General features: G+C 43.5%; 2 protein-coding genes across 2 annotated transcripts in view; one reads left to right on the plus strand and one right to left on the minus strand.

Moving 5' to 3' along the window:
* Nucleotides 1-6,456, plus strand: part of LOC109915635 (prickle-like protein 1) — a 53,475-nt gene extending 47,019 nt beyond the window's left edge. The window contains exons 7-8 of the mRNA XM_048611816.1: nucleotides 1,003-1,076; nucleotides 4,428-6,456. Coding sequence (XP_048467773.1) covers nucleotides 1,003-1,076; nucleotides 4,428-5,266 — 913 coding nt within the window. The 3' untranslated portion in view covers nucleotides 5,267-6,456. The remainder of the gene's footprint in view (nucleotides 1-1,002; nucleotides 1,077-4,427) is intronic.
* Nucleotides 6,457-7,317: 861 nt separating this feature from the next.
* The window catches only part of LOC109915636, a 94,521-nt gene continuing 81,770 nt past the window's right edge, over nucleotides 7,318-20,068 (minus strand). Inside the window, exons 12-14 of the mRNA XM_048611817.1 lie at nucleotides 12,799-12,918; nucleotides 11,638-11,754; nucleotides 7,318-8,702 (exon numbers count right to left, since the gene is read on the minus strand). Of these exons, the coding sequence (XP_048467774.1) occupies nucleotides 8,511-8,702; nucleotides 11,638-11,754; nucleotides 12,799-12,918 (429 nt within the window). The 3' untranslated portion in view covers nucleotides 7,318-8,510. The remainder of the gene's footprint in view (nucleotides 8,703-11,637; nucleotides 11,755-12,798; nucleotides 12,919-20,068) is intronic.

Genomic DNA, 20,068 nt, shown 5'->3' on the forward strand with positions numbered 1-20,068 from the left:
TGCTGCTTGGCCTGCTGTGTTCATCCAGCTCTACACCTTGTTATCTCAGATTCTTCAGCATCTGCAGTTCCTACTATCTCTTTATTTTTTTCTCTGTCATTTTGACTGTTACTACATTTCTACATTCACTAGCCAGATTTACCTTAGTCTGAAAGTCTGACATAGATGCACAGAATACTAAATGAAATCATGAACTGACAGAGCTGCAAAATTTGTATTAAATAGCAACAAGTGACTTACTACTCATCAATGTTGCTTGATGCTCATCAACACTGTAACTGCTATAGTGACTGGGTTAAGAAACAAAAGAAAGATTTGCATTTATACAGCACTTTTCACAAACAATGAATATCAAAAGCATTTTACAAGTGCTTTTGAAATGTGGTCTGTATTGTAATGAAGGAAACAAAGCAGCCAATGTAGAATCCTTCGTGTGTAAAGAGGCCATTCAGTCCATATCAACCCTCTGAAGAGCATCCCAGTCCCCTAACCTATTCCTATAACTCCACATTTCCCATCACTAATCCACCTAGTTTGCAAATCCCTGGACATTACAGGGCAATTGAGCATGGCCAGTCCACCTAGCCTGCACATCTTTGGACTGTGGGAGGAAACCAGAGCACCCAGAGGAAACCCACACAGACACAGGGAGAATGTGCAACTCCACACAGTCACCCAAGACTGGAATCAAACCTGGGTTCCCTGGCGCTGTGAGTCAGCAGTGATAACCACTGAGACAGTGTGCCACCCATGTGCACGAGCAAGCTCCCAAAAAGAGCCATGTGATCATTTCAACATGATGTGTGTTCTTTTGTGGCATTGATGAAGGGGATAAATATTGGCTAGGACACTGGGGATAACTCCCTGTGTCTCTCTGAGTTAGAGCCATGTGATCTCTTACATCCACCTGAGCAGGATGAGACCTTGGACAAAGAACTCAGTATGTTCAACAGGACAGTACTCCCATGACACTGCACTGGAATCTTGATCTTTGTGCTCAAGCCCTGGAATGGGACTTGTATCCAGAAATCTGGAGGCAAGAGTTCTAGCCACTGAGCCACAACACACATTCCAGGGTAAGGGCATCCCAACTTTCTATGTGATGGGAAAGCCACGTTTAAATATTTGTCCTTGCTCAAGGGGCCAATTGACAAATTTCAACTGACAAATTCCAGAACAACATTATACAAGAAATAAAAAATATATAAAAACAATTGACATTTTAATGAATATAAACGAAGCCAATTTTCAAACTTTGTATGCCTTTCCGCATAAGTGCTGGAGAGAGAGTGGGCTCCGAGCCCTGATCACCAGGGAAGAAGTAGGCAGGGACCCAGGATGAGCCAAGGCTTTGGGTTTAATGAACGCTGACCTTGCTTTTCTTCTTCTTGGTGCAAATTCCAAGATGGTCTCAGCAGAATCCAGATGAAAGCGTGCGTTGGAAGCAGGCTGCCTTTCAGCCTTTGTCTTCCTCCTGTCTCGGCTGGCTTTACGGATATATATTTTTTAGGGGTCAGAAGAGGAAGTGGTGGAAGAAGGTGTGCACAAATCTCCAGCTTAGTCTCAGGGTCACACGCTCCCTCTCACTTCCGACCTCCTTCATAGACCCATTTGGACTCACTCTTTCTCAGGACCCTTAAGACTCAGTCCTTTCCACACAGAGTCAGTCCCTCCAACTCAGGCCTGTGAGATTTGAACATCTTACCGATGTCAGGGTGGATGTGAAGGTGTGAGGACACCTCGCTGTGTGCTGTTTAATGTTCCAGCTTCAATAACAGGCTCTGTGGCTGCCAATGGACTTCCTCATGGTTTCTCCAGCTCTTGTCACCACTTTGTGCTCCTTTAAGGGGTGGTGTCTGCATGACAGGGAGGCAGAAAGAGAGAGAAGGGGAGAACATCCACTAATGGAGAGAGAATGGACCCAGTCGAAATGAAAGAGCAATCGTGCACCTTCACACTGGTCGCTGTTCTTCCAATCACGGGCCATTTCTCGTTAGTATTTACGGTTCATGGGCTAACAGTGATCAAAACAACAGCCAACATGGGAGAGAAGGAGCTTGTTATTGGATTTACAGCAAATTTCAAGCCCTTCCCATGTACCATGAATATGGTACGGTGGGCCCATGTACCATCACAGAGGGCCCATATACCATAGCGGTGGCTTCATATACCATCTCAGAGGCCCCATATATCATCAAGGAGCACCCGCATGCTATCACAGAGGGCTCATATACCGTCTCAGTGGACTCATATACTTTCTCCACAGCATAAATACCATCTCCGAGGGCCTGTATACCATCTCAGTGGGCCTGTATACAATCTCCAAGGACCCACAGACCATCTGAGAGGGTCCATATACCATCATGGTGGACTCATATACCATTTCCAAGGGCCCATTCCACCGTGGTGGGCCAGATCCTAACACGTTCATTAATGTCCTTTAGGGAAGGAAACTCTGCTCTTACCTGGTCTGGTGTACACGTGACTCCAGACCCATAGCAATGTGGTTGATTCTTAACTGTCCTCTGGGCAATTAGGCATGGGCAATAAAACCTGGCCTAGGCAGCGACACCCTCATCCCGTGAATGAATAAAAAATGTCACAGACCTTGGATACCTGTTGGAAAAAGCCTGCTTTAGAGCAAAGAACAGAAAAAATAAAAAAATGTTTATATCAATGTTCAATCAATTGTTTAAAGTCCCCTTTACATTAATCCTCAAGTGGTGAAGGACAAATCTTCAATCATAGGACAAACCACACATTTTGGTGCTGGCTAACTTCATGCCAAATTCTGCTCTAACTGCAACAGAGTTCCCCTCAATGTGGAATGAACCATGTCAGAGTTTGTACATACAGTCCTCAAATTTTCATAATTCACCTTTTTCTTTTAAATGTTTTAGGATACATGTAATAGCCAAATAACAGTGTCAATCGTGGCTTACTGAATATACGAATTAGAAACAGTCGACCATTCAGCCCATCATGCCTGCCCCACCATTCAGTAAGGTCAAGGATGACCTGTTTGTGTTCTCAATTCCATGATCCAATCTCAACCTGATTATCTTCGATTCCCCAGCTGAAGAAGTCTATTTTCCTCTGCTTTAAAAATATTCAATGACTCTGCCTCCATTGTCTTCTGAGGCAGAGAGTTTGAAAGTAACACAACCCTCTGACAGAAAGATATTCCCCTCCTCTGTTCTAAAAGGATGACTTCTAATTTTAAAACAGTGACCCCTAGTTATGGACTCACCTACAGAAGTAAGCATCCTTTCTAAATCAACCTTGTCAGGATCATTCAGGATCTTGTAAACATCTACCAAGTCCCCCCTTACTCTTCTAAATTCTAGGGGAAAAAAATCCAGTCTGTCTATTTTCCCAACACCTCAAGAAACTAATCATGAACATATGTGAATACACTAATGAAGTGCTTCAAGAACAGCTTCTTCCCCGCTGTTATCAGACTTCTGAACGGACCTCTCAAATGTCAATTCTGATATCTCTCTGTACCTTCTCTGCTGCTGTAAGACTATACTCTGCACTCTGTTCTGCTACCCTGATGAACTTTGTATGGTCCGATCTGCCTGTATAACACACAGATCAACACTTTTCGCTGTATCTTGGTACATGTGACAACAGTAAGTTGAAATCATAAGACAACCCACTAATTCCAGGCATCAATCCAGTAAATCTCTTCCGAACCATCTCCAATGGATTTAGATCCTTTGTTGAAACTTTAATGTTGAGTTTAGCTAAAATCCATGTAGTTAGCAAGTTTCAAAAGGTACAGCTTGCAAATAATTCTACATGTTGAAATCCTATTCTTTCAAAAGTTTGAACTGTGTGAGTGTATTAACCATTTCCTTGTTTCTTATTACAATGTTCCTTATCCTCCCAAGATAACTGTCAACTCTTAGTGCATTGCATAAAAAGAGCCCGGATAGATGTATTTCCTATCCTGCCTTTCCCTCAACTTCAAAGCTTTTTTTTTCAAATATTCACTCATGAGATGTGGTACATTTATTACCCATCCCTGATAGCCCAGCAAGCACTTAAGAGTTAACTACTTTGCTGTGGTTTAGAGTCATATGTATGCCAGACCAGATAAGGATGGTCCATTTCCTTCCCCAAAGGGCATCAGAGAACCAGATGGGCTTGTATGACAATCAACAGTATTTACATGATCACCAATCGACCAGCTTTTAATTCTAGATACTTACTGCATTCAAATTTCATCATCCCCGACTTGAACCCATGTTCCCAGAACATTAACCTATTGTTCTGGGCTACTAGTCCAATGATATTGCCACTACTCCACCACCTTTCATTAAATGGTGTACTAATTTGCTGCTCTCTCTTAGTAATACGTAGAATGAAATGGAAGGACACTTTTTTTTAAATGACCTAATGACTTTAATTTCTTCCCAAAGGGACTTCCAATGAAGACAATTACAAGCTGCAAAAACCACTCAGGCCTGACCAAGAATACAACCATGAAGCAGAAAAGGGATTTGAAATGCAGAGCAACTTTGGAATCCTTAAATCTTTCCCTCATAAAAGAAGCACAGAGTCCCTCCATTCCTTGAACTCCAAGCAACCAGAGGGCATGGCACAAAAGTCAAAGTGGAAGCAACAGTCCGTGTCTCCAGTGAAGAGAACTGCAGCCCAAATTAGACCCCAGCAAATCACATTTTGTGACACCGCATTTCCAAAGCCCAAGGGAAGATCCAGTTGTCACCAGACACCCATGAGCGAGCAAACGCGAAGGAAGGTTTACAGGCATAAAGGCAACTACCGTAGCCATCGCCATCACTCCAGAAGAGTTCAGAGATCATGCTCAGATGAGGCTCTTCACACGATCACCGAGAGATCTCTGGAGAGTGCGAATAACAATACTTTCTTGGAGCATTACAACCAGCTTGTACATACAGCCATATGCCAGAGGCCCCAAGCTAAGCACTCCCATAACCAACAAGCCTTTTATAGGGAAGGCAATAGTGGCCTTCAGAACATCACTTTGAATAACTTCCTTGGCCTGTGCTGTGAAGATGACGATGCCTGCTGCTCAACGTGCTCCTCCTCGTCCTCTGATTCCGAAGAGGAGGGTTATTTTCTAGGACAACCAATCCCACAACCCAAAACGAGCAGTGCTTGCCGTTTGCGGCAGGAGCCTTGTCAATCGAAAGCTGCGCCTGACATCATGACGGCACAGAGCGCCAAATCTCACAGGAAGAGAGAGCACAAGAACAAAAACTGCACCGTTTCCTAGGCAGCCTCTTCAACATCATCCCAAATGAGTATTTACACCTGGCACTGAATTAGATATTCCAGAATCAAAGATGGATTTTAACAGATTGTTTTTCCTGGTGACTTACAAAAGCCTTGCTTTGATGACAGTTTCTCCCCCATGTACGCTGGGTGCAGTTCCATTGCTGGACTAGTTTCTCATTGCCAATAGTTGTGCTCTGGTACCATGCTTAGCCGGTCAGTGTGTAAGTCTGGGCAATAACTTGAGCACACTGCTCTGTCACCAGGAGATCATGAGAGTAACACATATACAGTGCAGCACTAAACACAAAGCACAGAAATGGAATTTTGGCTGATTCACTGCACCCTGGTCCTAGTCAGCCAGCAATAGTGATATTATTGTACTACCATCCCAACTGGGAACAGCTAAATCAGTGCAGCAGGAATTGAATATGGGACTTCCTGCTCTGTACGCTAATTTTACCAACCGCACCATTGGTTCTTCAATCCCATTAATCAACTCTCTGATTTAATTACCAAGTCATTTTCAATCGCTTGTACAGGTCAGTATCCTCCATCTACATCCACCCCATTAAAACTCAGTTAAGGTCACAATCCCTATGTAATCAGCCTTACTGTTATTCTTCGAGCAAAGACACCAGGGTCATTTGTGATGCCCGCAACAGTCCAGTAGCTTGCCAGCATTGCCTGCCAAGGTGATGTACCAGAGTGTTAATGTATTACTTGAAGCAAAACCCTGCAGATGCTGGAAATCTGAAATGCCAAGAAACAGATGGGGAAAGATGATAAAGTTAAAACTTCACATCAATGAAAGGCCACCGAACTCTCTTCATCAATGCCAAGTGTATTCAGGAGTTTCTGTTCATCGATTCTGATTTTATCCAAATGATACCTTTCTCCAGGTTAACTAGTCATTCCAGAAGCTGCAACATTTAAAACACTCAAAGCTGGTTTAAATTTGTGAGCCCAACTCCCCAGTGGGCATGGAGGCCTGCTCCTGCCAAATCATTGGAGGGATGGAGTGTAGTGTGTGCAGCCTCTGAGCCATTTGCCCATTTCATCCCTAATCAATTTGACTAACAAACCATCACTACTGGATCTGCAACGACCCTAAAGATGACATTGCTGAAAATTGTGTAAATAAAAATATCATACTTTACAGATTTACTTATAAAAATCATTTTATATACATGTTCTAAACAGCATATGCATATTTAATGACTGTGGATGTTATTTATGCTCATTAGCTGCACGTATAAGCTGAACAGAAAATGTTTTAATATTTCAAGCGTCACATACTTATTTACAGAAGAAACTGTAAGAATTTGTTGTAACCTGATGTCAGAATGACAATAAAATGGTCGCAAAAAGATTGCTGCAAAGGGGCCAGGTTACTTTGGGCTCTGATCCAACTTATTTTCTTTTGTCTTCACTAAACTCTGCCTGAGTAGTCAGGTTTCTGCAGCAATCCTGAGAGGGGTACAAAAGGCTGAGAAGGAAAACTTGCCCCATTCATGGTACCCCAGGGGCAGTTGTGGGGTCACACACCAAATGAGATCAAGATGGGTGTCTTCAGGAAGTGGGAGAACAACTCATTTGGAGGAGAAGTGGTAACAAGGTGGGGGTAAGGTAGAAAGACAAATGAAATAATGACAACACATTGCTCAGAGATCGCGGCGTTAAACTGAAGCATAAATCAGTATAGGCGGGTCGGATGAAATTTCCGTCTCATTGTGGTGCCAATTCTGCGCATTTTTGGGCCAGTTGAGAACAATTAGAGTCTCCACAGTTTTGCATCGCAGTTATTATTGTGGAAAATATTTTCCAAAGAAAAACGCTCTCTGTGTGGTTGGAGTCGGGAAGACATTCATTTGTGATTGCTGAATAACGAATTATAAGCCAAAGGGAGAGCCAAACAGATGGTCTGTGGTCCACTGGAACAAAAGCAGGGGGAAAAAAGTTGGATGGGGGTGAGGTAGAAGGGGGAAGAACGTAGGTCAATAGCTTGATGAGAATTCAACAGGCACATATTTTTCAAAAACATAGCTTTATTCTTTTGCAACAACAATAATAGCGGCAAAGTGTTTAAAACCTTTCTTTCTGCCCAATGACTCACTGGAAAATGGAAACATTTCAAACTAAACATGGGCAGGAATCATTTTTTGAACTTTGGTCTACATTCATCCAAGGATCGCAGGCAATCTGTCCCGTCATTTGGATCCTATGTGCCAGTTTTGTTTGCAAACTTTTTTTTTAAATGTACAAACTGAACGACAGAAGTGTTGCCTTTTATAAAAGAAAGACAACTGAGGCATCGATCATCACAATATCTATTTCTTTTCATCATAATGCACTCAAATTGACAGCCAAGGAGATCTACCTCCTGCCTCTGCTATGATTTGCCATTTACAGGTTTCCAACCGCCTAGTTAAATGGTTGCATTTAAAACGTACAAAATGTCTCGCCAGCGTAATTAATTTACATAATGAATTCCTGAGTCATATAGAACAAGATGCTCGCAGCTTTGAGCCCTGGTGGCTGTGAAGTCGCTTTGTAGGTGGGACAGGAACGAACGGGCTGCACCCACGCTGGGATCAGCAAGAAAAAGGTTCTAGGGCGGGCATGGGCGCAGCTTCCCCCAGACGGTCATTCACAAATTGCCCCGTAAACGAGGAGGCTCATGCGTGGCACCTCCCCCCACCCCCCGACCCCGACCACCGCAAAAACATTCTAAACGAGCCTGTGTTGAAATTAACTGGCCACGCATGACAGCAAAAAGAAATTAGCAAGAGAAAACCGTCTGCAGATTTTACTTGTTGGGAATTTGTGGCGATGTTGGGCGAGGGCAGAATCAGGCTCTATTATGATGACCTCTAAGGAGGAATAGCCACACGGCCTTCAGGAGGAGGGGGATGGGGTATGGAATACTAGAGGGCAACGGAATTGTCAAACTGTAGATCCAATGGGAGGAGAAATTCAATGGTGTAATACAGACTTACACTAACCTGTCAATTGCATGCATCTCCCCCTGTGGCTCAGAGTACCCGCAGTCAGTAACCCCCGCCCTTCTGAGAAATAGCCCCTTGCCACTGGAGGTGTTATATGACCAAATCTCTCTTCCCTCCATCACCCAAAACTTCAGGATGAAAAGGAAGAAAAATACATTTTGGCAGCGGAAAGTGCCCGGAGAAATCCAGCGAAAGTACAAAGTGCCCAAGTCAAAATGTGGCTTTAAAGGAACAAACTCAGTTTGAATTCTTCGCTGCATTTGCAGCATCGTACTTTGCAATACTTTTCTTCAGTTCTCCCAGACAGCGTTCGCCAATCAGCTGCAGACTCTTCCTGAGTGCTAATTGGACCTGCTTCTCGATTGTAGGATCTTGGTTGACCAGTTGTTTTGCCACCATGGCAAAGGCCTCACAGTCCGATCTGTATGTCTACAGCAAAAAAGAACACAAAGTCAAGCAATGAGCAGGTCCAGAATCCTGTGTTAATACTGGTTATGCTGCATTATTACAAAAAACTGCTTGCTGGGTTCTCTGATCTCAGCAGGGCGAATAATAGGAAGGTGACAACATGAACACTGTGAGGTGCTGGTAATGTCACTGGGCCTGTCGTCCAGTGACCCACTCAGTTCTCTGGAATAATGTGTCCTCATTCCACCTTCACAGGTAGTAGCACTCAGATTGAAAGCTAGTCTCAATAAAGGTGACCAATTAAACCATCATCAACTGTCCTAAAAACCCATCTGGTTTACTAATGTCCTTCAGAGAAGGAAATATCCTGCCTTTACTCCGTCTGGCCTATACTCCAGACCCATAACGATATGGTTGACGCATAACTGCTCGCTGAAATGGCCCAATAAACCAATTGGTTCAACAGTGGGCAACAAATTCTGGCCTTGCCTGAGACAGCCATATCCCACCAAAGGATAAAGAGAAACTGACCACAGAGGTCCCTGAGGGAGGCAATGGTACGTATCGCTCCTGATTACAGCCCACTGCAGGAGAAGCGAACATATTTGGTCAACAACAGCAAATTCTAAATTTGTAACATTGAAAATAGAGTCCTAACTATTTCTTAGTCTCTGATGTTCCAAATGGATTTTGCAAACACAGTATAGTGTGATCTGAAATTTCCTGATTGGGATTTCCTAAGAGGGTGGGATACATCAGATCTGTGGAGAGCGAACCAGTTGAAAGCAAACAGGTCATTTTGTTGATTCACTTCCAGCCACAACACCAGCATTATTTCAGCCAGTAAATCTCAATGTGAGATGAGCAATAATGAAGTCATTGCAAATGAACCATCTCGAGGTCTACATGACATTCCATGGCATAGAATAGTGAATATGGACCACCACTTTAACTTAAACACAGGGAATGGACTTGTTTTCACACTGGAAAAGGTAAGCCTTGGAGCAATGCCAGGAAATTTCTAACAAACAGGCTGCTAAGGAGGGTGGAATAGTGAGATCCGGGAGGGATTTCAGCTGGTCGCTGAGATGTTCAGCCACAATGTTTTCTAGATGGATAAAGGTATCCTCGGTACAAGAATCAAAAGTGCTGGAAAAGTTCAGCATCTGAGGACAAAAACAAATTTAGCGTTTCGCATCAATAAGAACAGTTTCAATGCAAGGTCACTGAACTGGGACGTTTAACTCAGATTCTCCCACAGATGTTGCTTTGCCTGCTGTGTTTTTCCAGCGTATTTTCTGTCCTTATTTCAGGTTTCCAGCATCTGTAGAATTTTGGCTTTGAACCATTCTTTGAGTTCAGTGGAAACTGCTAGTGTAGTTCGGTATTATACAATGTAACAATAAGTCCAGTGTCTCTCGTCCTTCCGTGTTTTATCCTCTTGTACAATTAAGCGGGCAATCGCACAGAAACAATACAATTAGGCCTTTATAATTTATATCTGGGGGAAATTTTGTACTTGAAGTAACACTACTGTCAAACCCTCTCAGCTCTGTCACTCCACAACTAAAATGCAAATATTCCTTTTCGTCTAATCAATCCATCAATATGCCACAATTTCAGAACAGAATTCCCTACTGCATTTAATTGCCATTTGCTACAGCAGTTCTTTCATTCAATGGACCTGAATCCAGGATTGAAATGGCTCAAACCCATTTCACAAACCGTTCTTAATGACATGAGCAAAAGTCATTATTCACTTGGACTAGACACAAGCTCTGCAGCCATTTGTGAAAGGTTCGTCAGTCAGTTTAAACCCACATGTCATATGGCCACTCATCAAAAGTGAGGCAAGAGTGAGTGAAACATGGTTTTTAACCACAGACATGACAAACAAATCTTTCTTGGTGCCCACACACACACTGACCTTGTACCCCATATTATCTCACCACCTATAAAGCACAAGTCAGGAGTGTGGTGGAATAGTTTCCAATTGACTGGATGAATTCAGGTCCAACAACACACAAGGACATGACCCAGGACAAAGCAGTTCGCCTGACCAGCCGTCCCATTTATCACCTTCAATGTTCATGCCCTCCCCCATGGGCACACAGTGGCAGCATCACGTCCCATCTCCAAGATGCACTGCCGCGACTTGCCAAGGCTCCTCTCACAGCACCGTCCAAACCCACACACCCAGAAGACCAAAGGCAGCAGGTGCATGGGAACATCATCAGCCATATGTTCTCCTCCAAGCGACATGTTTTTCAACCTTGAAACAGATCATCATTTAATGATTGGGCAATATTGAATGGGCAATAATGAAGTCATTGCAAATGAACCATCTCAAGGTCTACATGACATTCCATGGCATAGAATAGTGAATATGGACCACCACTTTAACTTGAACACAGGGAATGGGCTTGTTTTCACACTGGAAAAGGTAAGCCTTGGAGCAATGCCAGGAAATTTCTAACAAACAGGCTGCTAAGGAGGGTGGAATAGTGAGGTCCGGGAGGGATATCAGCTGGTCGCTGTGATGTTCAGCCACAAGGTTTACTAGATGGATGAAGGATTCCTTGGTACAAGAATCAAAAGTGCTAGAAAAGTTCAGCAAGTGCCTGTTCAGCATCTGAGGACAGAAACAAATTTAGAGTTTCGCATCAATAAGATTTATTTTGCTCCACTGTCACGAGGACAAGAAAACCAAGAACTCTGTTCCTAACCGCGCGGTGGGCGTACCTAACTCAATCAAATTGCAGCCATGTTCAAGAAGCCACAGATCCTGTGAATTAATTTTAAAAAAGGTCATTTATTCTCTCTGGGCAGGTGATTTCTTAGTGATCACATCTCCATTGTTCCACTAACTCAAGCTCATTTCCAAGTGACACTGGTCTATAATGGGTTTGGGAGGCTAATAGGGAGCAAAACAGAATAGAAGATTATATATACATACCTTCATCAATTTGTCCCTTTTTGCCAAAATTAAAGCAGACCGAGGGTCTTTATGGGTCTCGTTCTTTGGTCGGTCCTTTTCTGTCATGGTATCTGATCTGGAGACGTCCTTAATAGCCTGCAAATTTAAAGATATTACATTTGATTAGCCCATATTCTCGTAAAGTGCAATAAGGGGAAACAATCTGCCAGACTGATATGAGACATTGGTGTAGCAGATGGAGAATCAGTGGAGGAAGCTACACTGTGGTTATTATTATTAAATCCACATGAAGTCAACTGGCCATAAGCACATCTACTTTTGTGTGGAGAGAAGCAGAGAGAGCACAAGGGCACATGGGAGAGAGAGAAGGAGAAAAAAAAGTGGGATCTAATATCTAGCAGCATGAGGCAATGTGGTTCTGTTTCTCCAGCGAGCACTCGAGAATATCTGAATCCAGTACTCGCAACAATACATCACGCACTGCACACAGTCCTGTGGTCTGCTACTCTCCCTTGACATTCAAAGGTACGATTCATTTAGTTCATGCCCGAAGGATAAAACAACGCTGGGTATTGAGCCCAAAATGGGCTCACAGCACAGACCCAGGCTGGCTGACAATCTCTACACAATCTGGTGCTTTCAGTGTGGGTTGCATGTTGCAAAAGCAAGGTCCGAGCCAGCTATCACCGTGGGGCTAACTATCAGAGTGCAGCCTCGCTGAACTGAAGCACAAATCAGAAATCCAAGCCGAAACACCGCGGTCCCAATTCACTGGCCAATGCTCCTTGGTTGACCTTGACTTTACTCTCAAAGGATAACCCTCCATTGAAATCCGGGAAATCCTTTCCAACCGCACTGTGGGAGTACCTACAACACACGGACTCAGCTGTTCAAGGAGACGGCTTGCCACCACAAAGAGAAATGGGTAATTAATGCTGGCCTAGCCAGCAACACCTATACACCACAGATTAATTTTAAAAATCATTTATTCCTCGCACTTGGAGAATGTACCAAATGGCTGTGGAGCTCACTGTGTATCTTTGAAGGAGAGAGAAGATCAGGAGAGAGAATAGAAGAAGAGAAACTGTTCTGATATGGCAATATTCATAATCTAGTTTGTATAATTCCAAGAAATAACAATTCACTTACACAATGCAAAATCCTTTTTGAATGACCTACCTTACTAACTTTGCAGCCAGTTGCTGAGGCACTGTGAGATTTAAGATCTCTACTAGGATGCCGACTGCCTTCTTTGTTATGTCCACCATTCTTATAAGAATGTTTTTTCTGGAGGTGGTGCTTAGGGGGAAGAGGGCGGAAGGGAAGAGAACAAAATAGCATCAGACTCCATTCCCAAACAAACATGGCTCACAAAGAGTGGATTGGCCACCCGTCCATCCAAATTTTCACTTTTGTTGAAAATTGTGAGAATCAGGCCACGCTCGCCTCTGTTGCTCAGCTTCACTCCCCCTCTCCCAAGTGGTCACAGCCATGTGTGAACAAGTGAACAAGTCTCATCAAAGTCTGGTCCCACTCTCACAAGATCTAAACAGGTGGAATTTTCTGTCAGGGCTCACAGCAGAGTAACTAAAAGGGAAAGTTACGATGGACTTACCAGACAATGGGGCTGTTCATTCATCAGAGACAGAAGACTGGTGGTATTTTAACCTGAGGGTCACCACGTCTCAGGCAAGGGGAGAGGTTAAGAAGGAGAGTCCTTCATGGTAACTGGTGCGGGAATCGAACCCATGTTGTTGGCATCATTCTATAAAGCTCTCAAGCCAGCTGAGTTAACTGACCACCCCGTAACTAGGACCACTGCATAGCAACCAGGTGAGGAAAACACTCCTCAGGCTTCTTCACCAAAATGTTCGGCATCCTTTAGCATCGTATGTCCCAGAGAGCTGTGGATGCTCAGTTGTTGACCATATTCTGGTTGGACATTGGTACATACTTTGTGATGAAGAGGATCAATGGATATGAGACAATGCTGGAAGGTGTAGCCAAGGTAAAAGTACCCACTGGATCTTACTAACAGATTCAGCAGGCTATCTAGTCCAAAGGCCTACTCCAGCTCCTAATTTCTTTTTCCATTTCCCTCTGTAGCTCAGGGACATTATGTTTAACTAAAGCTTCAGACCCATCTCCACTCTGCTCCAACCACTTGGTAGACATCAGCTGAGCAGAGACTAGTTAGAAAAAAGAGCCTGCATTTGTGTAACTACTTCTAAAACCACAAAGCATTTAACAGCATTTTTTTAAAAGCTACTGTCACAAGGTAGCAAATGCGGCAGTCAATTTGTACACAGCAAGCTCCCACAAACAGCAATGTGATAGTGACTGCATTGTGCACAGTTTTGGTCGCCCCATCACAGGAAGGATATGGAGACTTTGGAGACAGCAAAGAAAAAGTTTACCACGATGTTGCCTAATTGGACGGTATTAGCTATGAGTAGAGATTGGACAAACCTGGCTTGTTTTTACTTGAATGTCAAAGGATGAGGGGGTAAAATTAAGAGGCATAGATAGTCGGAGATTTTGTTTTGCCAGGGTAGAAATGTTAATCAGTAGGGGACATAGGTTTAAGGTCAAAAGGGGTAAGTTTAATGGAAATGTGACAAGCAAGTTTTTTACACAGAGGATGGTAAGTGCCAGGAATCCGCTGCCGGAGGAGGTGTTGGAGGCAGATACAATAGCAACATTTAAGAGGCATCTTGACAGATATAGGAATTGGCAGGGAATAAGGGGATATGGACACATAGAAGCCAAAGGTTTTTAGCTTAGAAAGGCATAATGTGTCAGCACAGTCTTGGTGTTCCTATGCTGTACTGTTCTTTGACTGTTGATGAAGAGATAAACATTGGCCTGTCCTGCTCTCTCACGACACCAGAGAGAACTCTGAAGCCCTGATTCAAAGGGGTACCCAAGAAAATGTGTATGTGTATCCAATGGCCCAGGCAGGGCCATGATTCAGAGCCTCATTCAAAGCACAGTACCTCAAAGTGGACCATACTTGAGGTATCATTGCTACAATTTGTGCTCAAGTCTCTGGAGTAGGATTCAAATCCATAACCTTCTGATTCCAAGGCAAAGTGCATCGAAATTGGGGCACTCCTGAGATCTGTGGCTCAATAACAGATGACTGATTTTGCTTATCCCTCAGGTTTCCAGGAAGTGTTTGTATCTTTACTTTAAAGTTACTTGTACTTTAGATAGTGGCTTTTAAAATTCTCAACGATAAATTTTACTAATAAGATTTCACTATTAATAGAACCCAACAATGGAAACTGGCCCATATAAAGTGAAAATTTAACTCAAGCCATTAAAGATTTCTCAGATTTGTTCTCTCGACTACCCGTCCCTGCCGCTCTTTGTAATCTCAAGGAACAGTTTTCCTTGGAATGGTAGAAGTGTAGATCTATAGTGGAATAAACAGCCAGAGAAAGTGATAGATGCAGGTGCAGTTACAACATTTAAAAGACATGTGGACGGGTACATGAATATGAAAGGTTTGGAAGGATATGGGCCAAATTCAGGCAAGTGGGACTATTTTAGTTTGGGAAACTGGTTGGGGTGGATGGGTTGGACCAAAGCATCTGCTTCCGTGCTGTGTGACTCTATATAAAGTGAATAAGTGTGAAAGGATACAAGTTCCTTAAGTTTTTGTCACTAATGTCATTTCACTAATGCAGTAATTCACTTTAATGAAATATCTAAAACAACGGAAACTGTGCAGAGAATGCTAAAACTGCAAAGCAATGGAAAAGTTGACCATGAAGCAGGACAGCACAACTTGAGTATTTTATAAACATCAGCAGAAAGCACGTATCAAATTACAACCATTCAACTCCCTTCACAACACACCTTGTAGCACATGGAGGATTGAGTAGAACTTTGACGTGAAAATAAAGAGGCAGCCTCACACTCCAGCTCTGGGAGGCAACTATCCAGGACAAAGGGACCCAAAGGAACTGCACCTTTCCCAACTTCAGGATATTGCAAAGAGCTTTTGATGGGTAGGTATGGGTGGAATGGGGGAAACATATCTGCCAACTTTGTGTGCAGCATGATCCCACAAACGTCAATGACTCCAGCATCTGCTTTCCCTTCCAAGGTTGAGGGATAAATATTGATCGAATATGTTTGGAAAACTGATCTACACTTCTTTGAACAGTGCTGTGGGACTGTTCACAGCCTTCAGAGAGAACCTCAGCTTAGCATCTCATACAAAAGTTGGCACCTCCCTCAGTTCAGCATCCCCTCGGTAATGCACTGTCAGCATCGATTTCTTTGCATTCAACCCTCAGCCTTGCCGCTGAAAGACAAGAATGCTAACAACTGGAAAGCTTACCACACTCACGTTTGGAGTGAACGGATTGTTTGATAAGGAAAGGTTGGGCAAGTTAGGCTTGTATTGACTGGAATTTAGAAGAGTAGGAAGTGGCTAGCTTGAAACAAAACAGATCTTGAGGTCTCATCAGGATGGATGTGGAAATGACATCTCCTCTTGTGGGAGAATGTAGTACCAGGGGGGCTCACTGTTTAAAACAAGGTGCTGCCCACTTAAGACAGAGGGGGAGAATTTGTTTCTTTGAGGGAGCTGTACATCTTTGGAATTCCCTTCCTCAAAAGGAGATGGAGGGAGTATTTGAATGTTTTTAAGGCAGAGGTAGATGGATTCTTGATAATCAAGGAGATAAGAAGTTATCAGGTTATCAGATCAATCACGAACCCATTGAATGGTGCAGCAGGCTCAAAAGACCAAGTGACCTACTCCTGCTCTTAATTCGTAAGTTTGCAACCAGGATTTGACACATTTCCTTCAGCCAATCAAAGGGGGAAAGGCCTGAAAATGAGAATGAGGCCAATCAGAGAAATTGTCAGGAGGCACTTCTGCAAAGAGTAGTGGAAATCTGAAACATTGGCCAAAAAGCTGCTACAGGTAGGTCAATTCAAAAGTTCAAAACTGTAGTCGATATATTTTGGTTTGGCTTTTGTTGCAGAACTGAGGTTGGTAGATGCTATAAGATACAAACCAGCCATGATGTAAATGAATGGCAGAAACAGGCTTGAGGAGCTGAATGGCCTACTCTTGTACCTAGGCCTTATTTCTCAAGATCTGAAAAATCAAGGTCTTGATAAGGCATCTTATAAACTTTTCAGCAGTGATTTCTTTTCCCTTTTAAGTAAAGGGTGGATTGCTCCGATAAATATTTATAGAGTTACATCATAGGTCTCAGTACAGACCTGTGCCAAAACCTTTATGATCCAGGGTGTGTTTGAAGTGCAAACTTTCTGAACTCACATCACACACCAGCAGACCTGATTTAAGACTCACTTTGGCTCCAGGTGTCCCTGAACCAAAACCCCAGAGAGATGGAACGTACCTTTAAACCCAAATGTTTCTTTTAACTTCCCAGCCTAATTTCTAATACACATTTCAAACTAAACAGTTGGTACACATGTGATACAAACACACAACAGTGACAGGGATGAGAATCCACAAAAATTAACACTTTAGCAAGTGGTCCTCCCCACTTTGAAAGTAATAAATATATCTCCCACTGCCCCCCAGTTGACGACAAAGGAATTCCAGGCATTTGGAGTGTCCATTAGGTTCCTGTCTGCCCAGCCCAAGTACTACCCGTGCTCTGGGGTTGACATTTCACAATCTATGTATGCGTCAGGTTTCTGTCCTTTCTGATGTGTTGGATCCTTATCTCTCTCTGCACCGACCGGAAAAAAAGGAACCCTCTGCAAGGATAGCAGTTTTCCCTTTATAACTGGCAGCCTTTCAAAAGTTGGGCCTGGAGAGGAGGTGTGACAAGATTCAGAGGGGCTGTACTGTCCTTGGAATGAGACCCTGATCGTGGGCCAAAACTGAGCAAGGCACGTCCCACACAGAAATGTCTGAAAACCACCATCCCATATAGCTCTAACCCGGCTCCCCAGGCAGCCCCAGCTACCTGCTTTACCTAACTCCCTGGGCTAACCATCCGTAAATTCCCCTCACACCACCAATCTCTCCCCCAAAGCTCCGCCTGGAGTACATCTGCCAAACATTCAATCAAAAGCACAGATAATTAGTACATTGCTTCTGATCCTTTTAATGCAAAATACAGCAAACTTTGTTTCAACCGGTATCTTAGGAACTGGCACTCTTGATAAACTGGCAGAAAATGATATACTTCAAATACTACAGGTTTACCGTATTATCATGATCTTTGCAATGTCCCAGCCGAGGGTGCAAGTGAAAAGGCTCTCTGCCAGTAAGTTTTATTTAAGACAAGGTTGCATTATTATTTAAGTGATTGTCATTATAAATAAAGTATAACAGTATATATAACTCCTATGTTACATTTCTATTACTTAGAATCATAGAATACCTAGTGTTGGAGCAGGCCATTCAGCCCACCGAGTCCACATTGACCCTCTGAAAAGCATCCCACCCAGACCCATCCCCACTCCCCTTACCCTATCCCCGTAACCCTGAATTTCCCACGGCTAACCCACCTCGCCTGCACATCCCTGGACGCTATGGGGCAACTTAGCATGACCAATCCACCTAACCTGCACATCTTAGGACTGTGGAAGGAAACCAGAGCACCTGGAGGAAACTCACGCAGACACAGGGAGAATGTGCAGACTCCACACAGACAGTCACCCGAGGGTAGAATTGTACCCAGGTGCCTAGCGCTATGAGGCAGCAGTGCTGACCACTGAGCCACCGTGTCACCCTAGTGCATGTTAGTGCGTGTGATTTTAAATTGATTATGTGGACATCAACTGAAATATTTAATTAACCAGCATACTCCTGGTCCGTACGTGCCGGTTAATAAAAAGCTTGCTGTATAAACTGAGAAGTGAATGGGAATTTTCCTGTGAGTGGAGCTGACTGTAAGTGTAAGGGTTGTAGCAGAGTTGCAAACTCACATGTCAAGGTAGAGGGGCAACCCTAGAGGGGTGTGCCACCGGTGTTCACTTGACCCACCTGCATTTGCAATTCCATGCGGCAGATTTCCTAAAACGCTGGGAATGCTGACCCTGGCATGGGGTGCAGGATGGAAGTAGAAACTGCAGTAACACGAGCAACAAAGGGAGAGAATACAATGTAGATACTTCTAACCCACACACAACACCATAATTATCACTGTTCCTCAGTTTAACGGCATCACTTGACCAAACATGTACGTAGTTCAAATAAAGAAGAGTTTAGATATCTGAACCATCACATCCCAGTTGACTTCCACCCATCAACATTTTGGAATTAACAATCCTGCAACAGGTTTGTTCTTCAAGTTTCATGGGTACTCATTAGCGTTCACTATCAAAGTGAGCCCCAATGAGAGCAAAATATCAACTCATCACTATCCTGCCAAGCACTCTTAACAACTAAGCTCAGCTCTGAGCACTCTTACTCCTCCAGGTTAAGATCACCACAAGCTCTATCCCACACCACACGCCCAGCTACACCAGGGCAACATTCTTTGTTCTTCAGATGTGAGCAACGCTGACAAGGTCAAAGTTATTATCCATCTCTCATTCCCTGACACTTCAGAGGACGTTATAGTCGACCACAATGCCTCAGCTTGTCCAGGCTCTTTTCCCTGAAGGACATGAGTGAACCAGCTGGATTTTACAACACGCCACCAACATTTCTGGTCATTTATCTGCTGCCAACCAGCACTTAAGAGCAATACTCACACCAATTTCAAAATTTGCTTTGAAATTCAAAATCTCTGAGCTATCAGAACAGCAAGGCCCTGTATTACAACAGTGACTATTTCAGAAATACTTCACTGCAAAGGGTTTGAGAGATCTCAAGTGGGACAATTTGGCAGAGTCCACGGACACAGAAACAGAACTACCTTTTCGAGCCCAGTATGGCTCTTCCTTTCTCCACAGATGCTGCCAGATCTGCAAAGTTTCTTCAACAGTTTCTGTCTTAATACCATGCCTAACCATGTATGCAACTCTGAAATCAACTGAGCTGACCCTGTGCGACAACTGGGAGAGTTGGTTTACCTTATAAAATAGTGAGTGCCCACCCAGATTTATTCTCTACCTTAAAAGGTAATGCCATGCACTAAACAAACAAGCTGTACTAAAATCCAGCCAGAAGGGTCTAGGCCCGAAATGTCAGCCTTCCTGCTCCTCTGATGGTGCTTGGCCTGCTGTGTTCATCCAGTTCTGCACCTTGTTATCTCAGAAGTTAACAGGAGTTAGCTGTTATACCACCAGCCAACAACACTGGAGTTGGATTTGCATGACAAATAACAAAGAGTCTCAGGAAATACAACAGCCTCTTAACAAATAAAAACTGAAAGAACTGCAGAGCTGTAAATCAGGAGCAAAAACAAAGTTGCTGGAAAAGCTCAGCAGGTCTGGCAGCATCTGTGAAGGAAAAAACAGAGTTAACGTTTCGGGTCCGGTGACCCTTCCTCAGAAC

The sequence above is a fragment of the Rhincodon typus genome, chromosome 25 (genome assembly GCF_021869965.1).
Source record: "Rhincodon typus isolate 14 chromosome 25, sRhiTyp1.1, whole genome shotgun sequence".
Classification (NCBI taxonomy): domain Eukaryota; kingdom Metazoa; phylum Chordata; class Chondrichthyes; order Orectolobiformes; family Rhincodontidae; genus Rhincodon; species Rhincodon typus.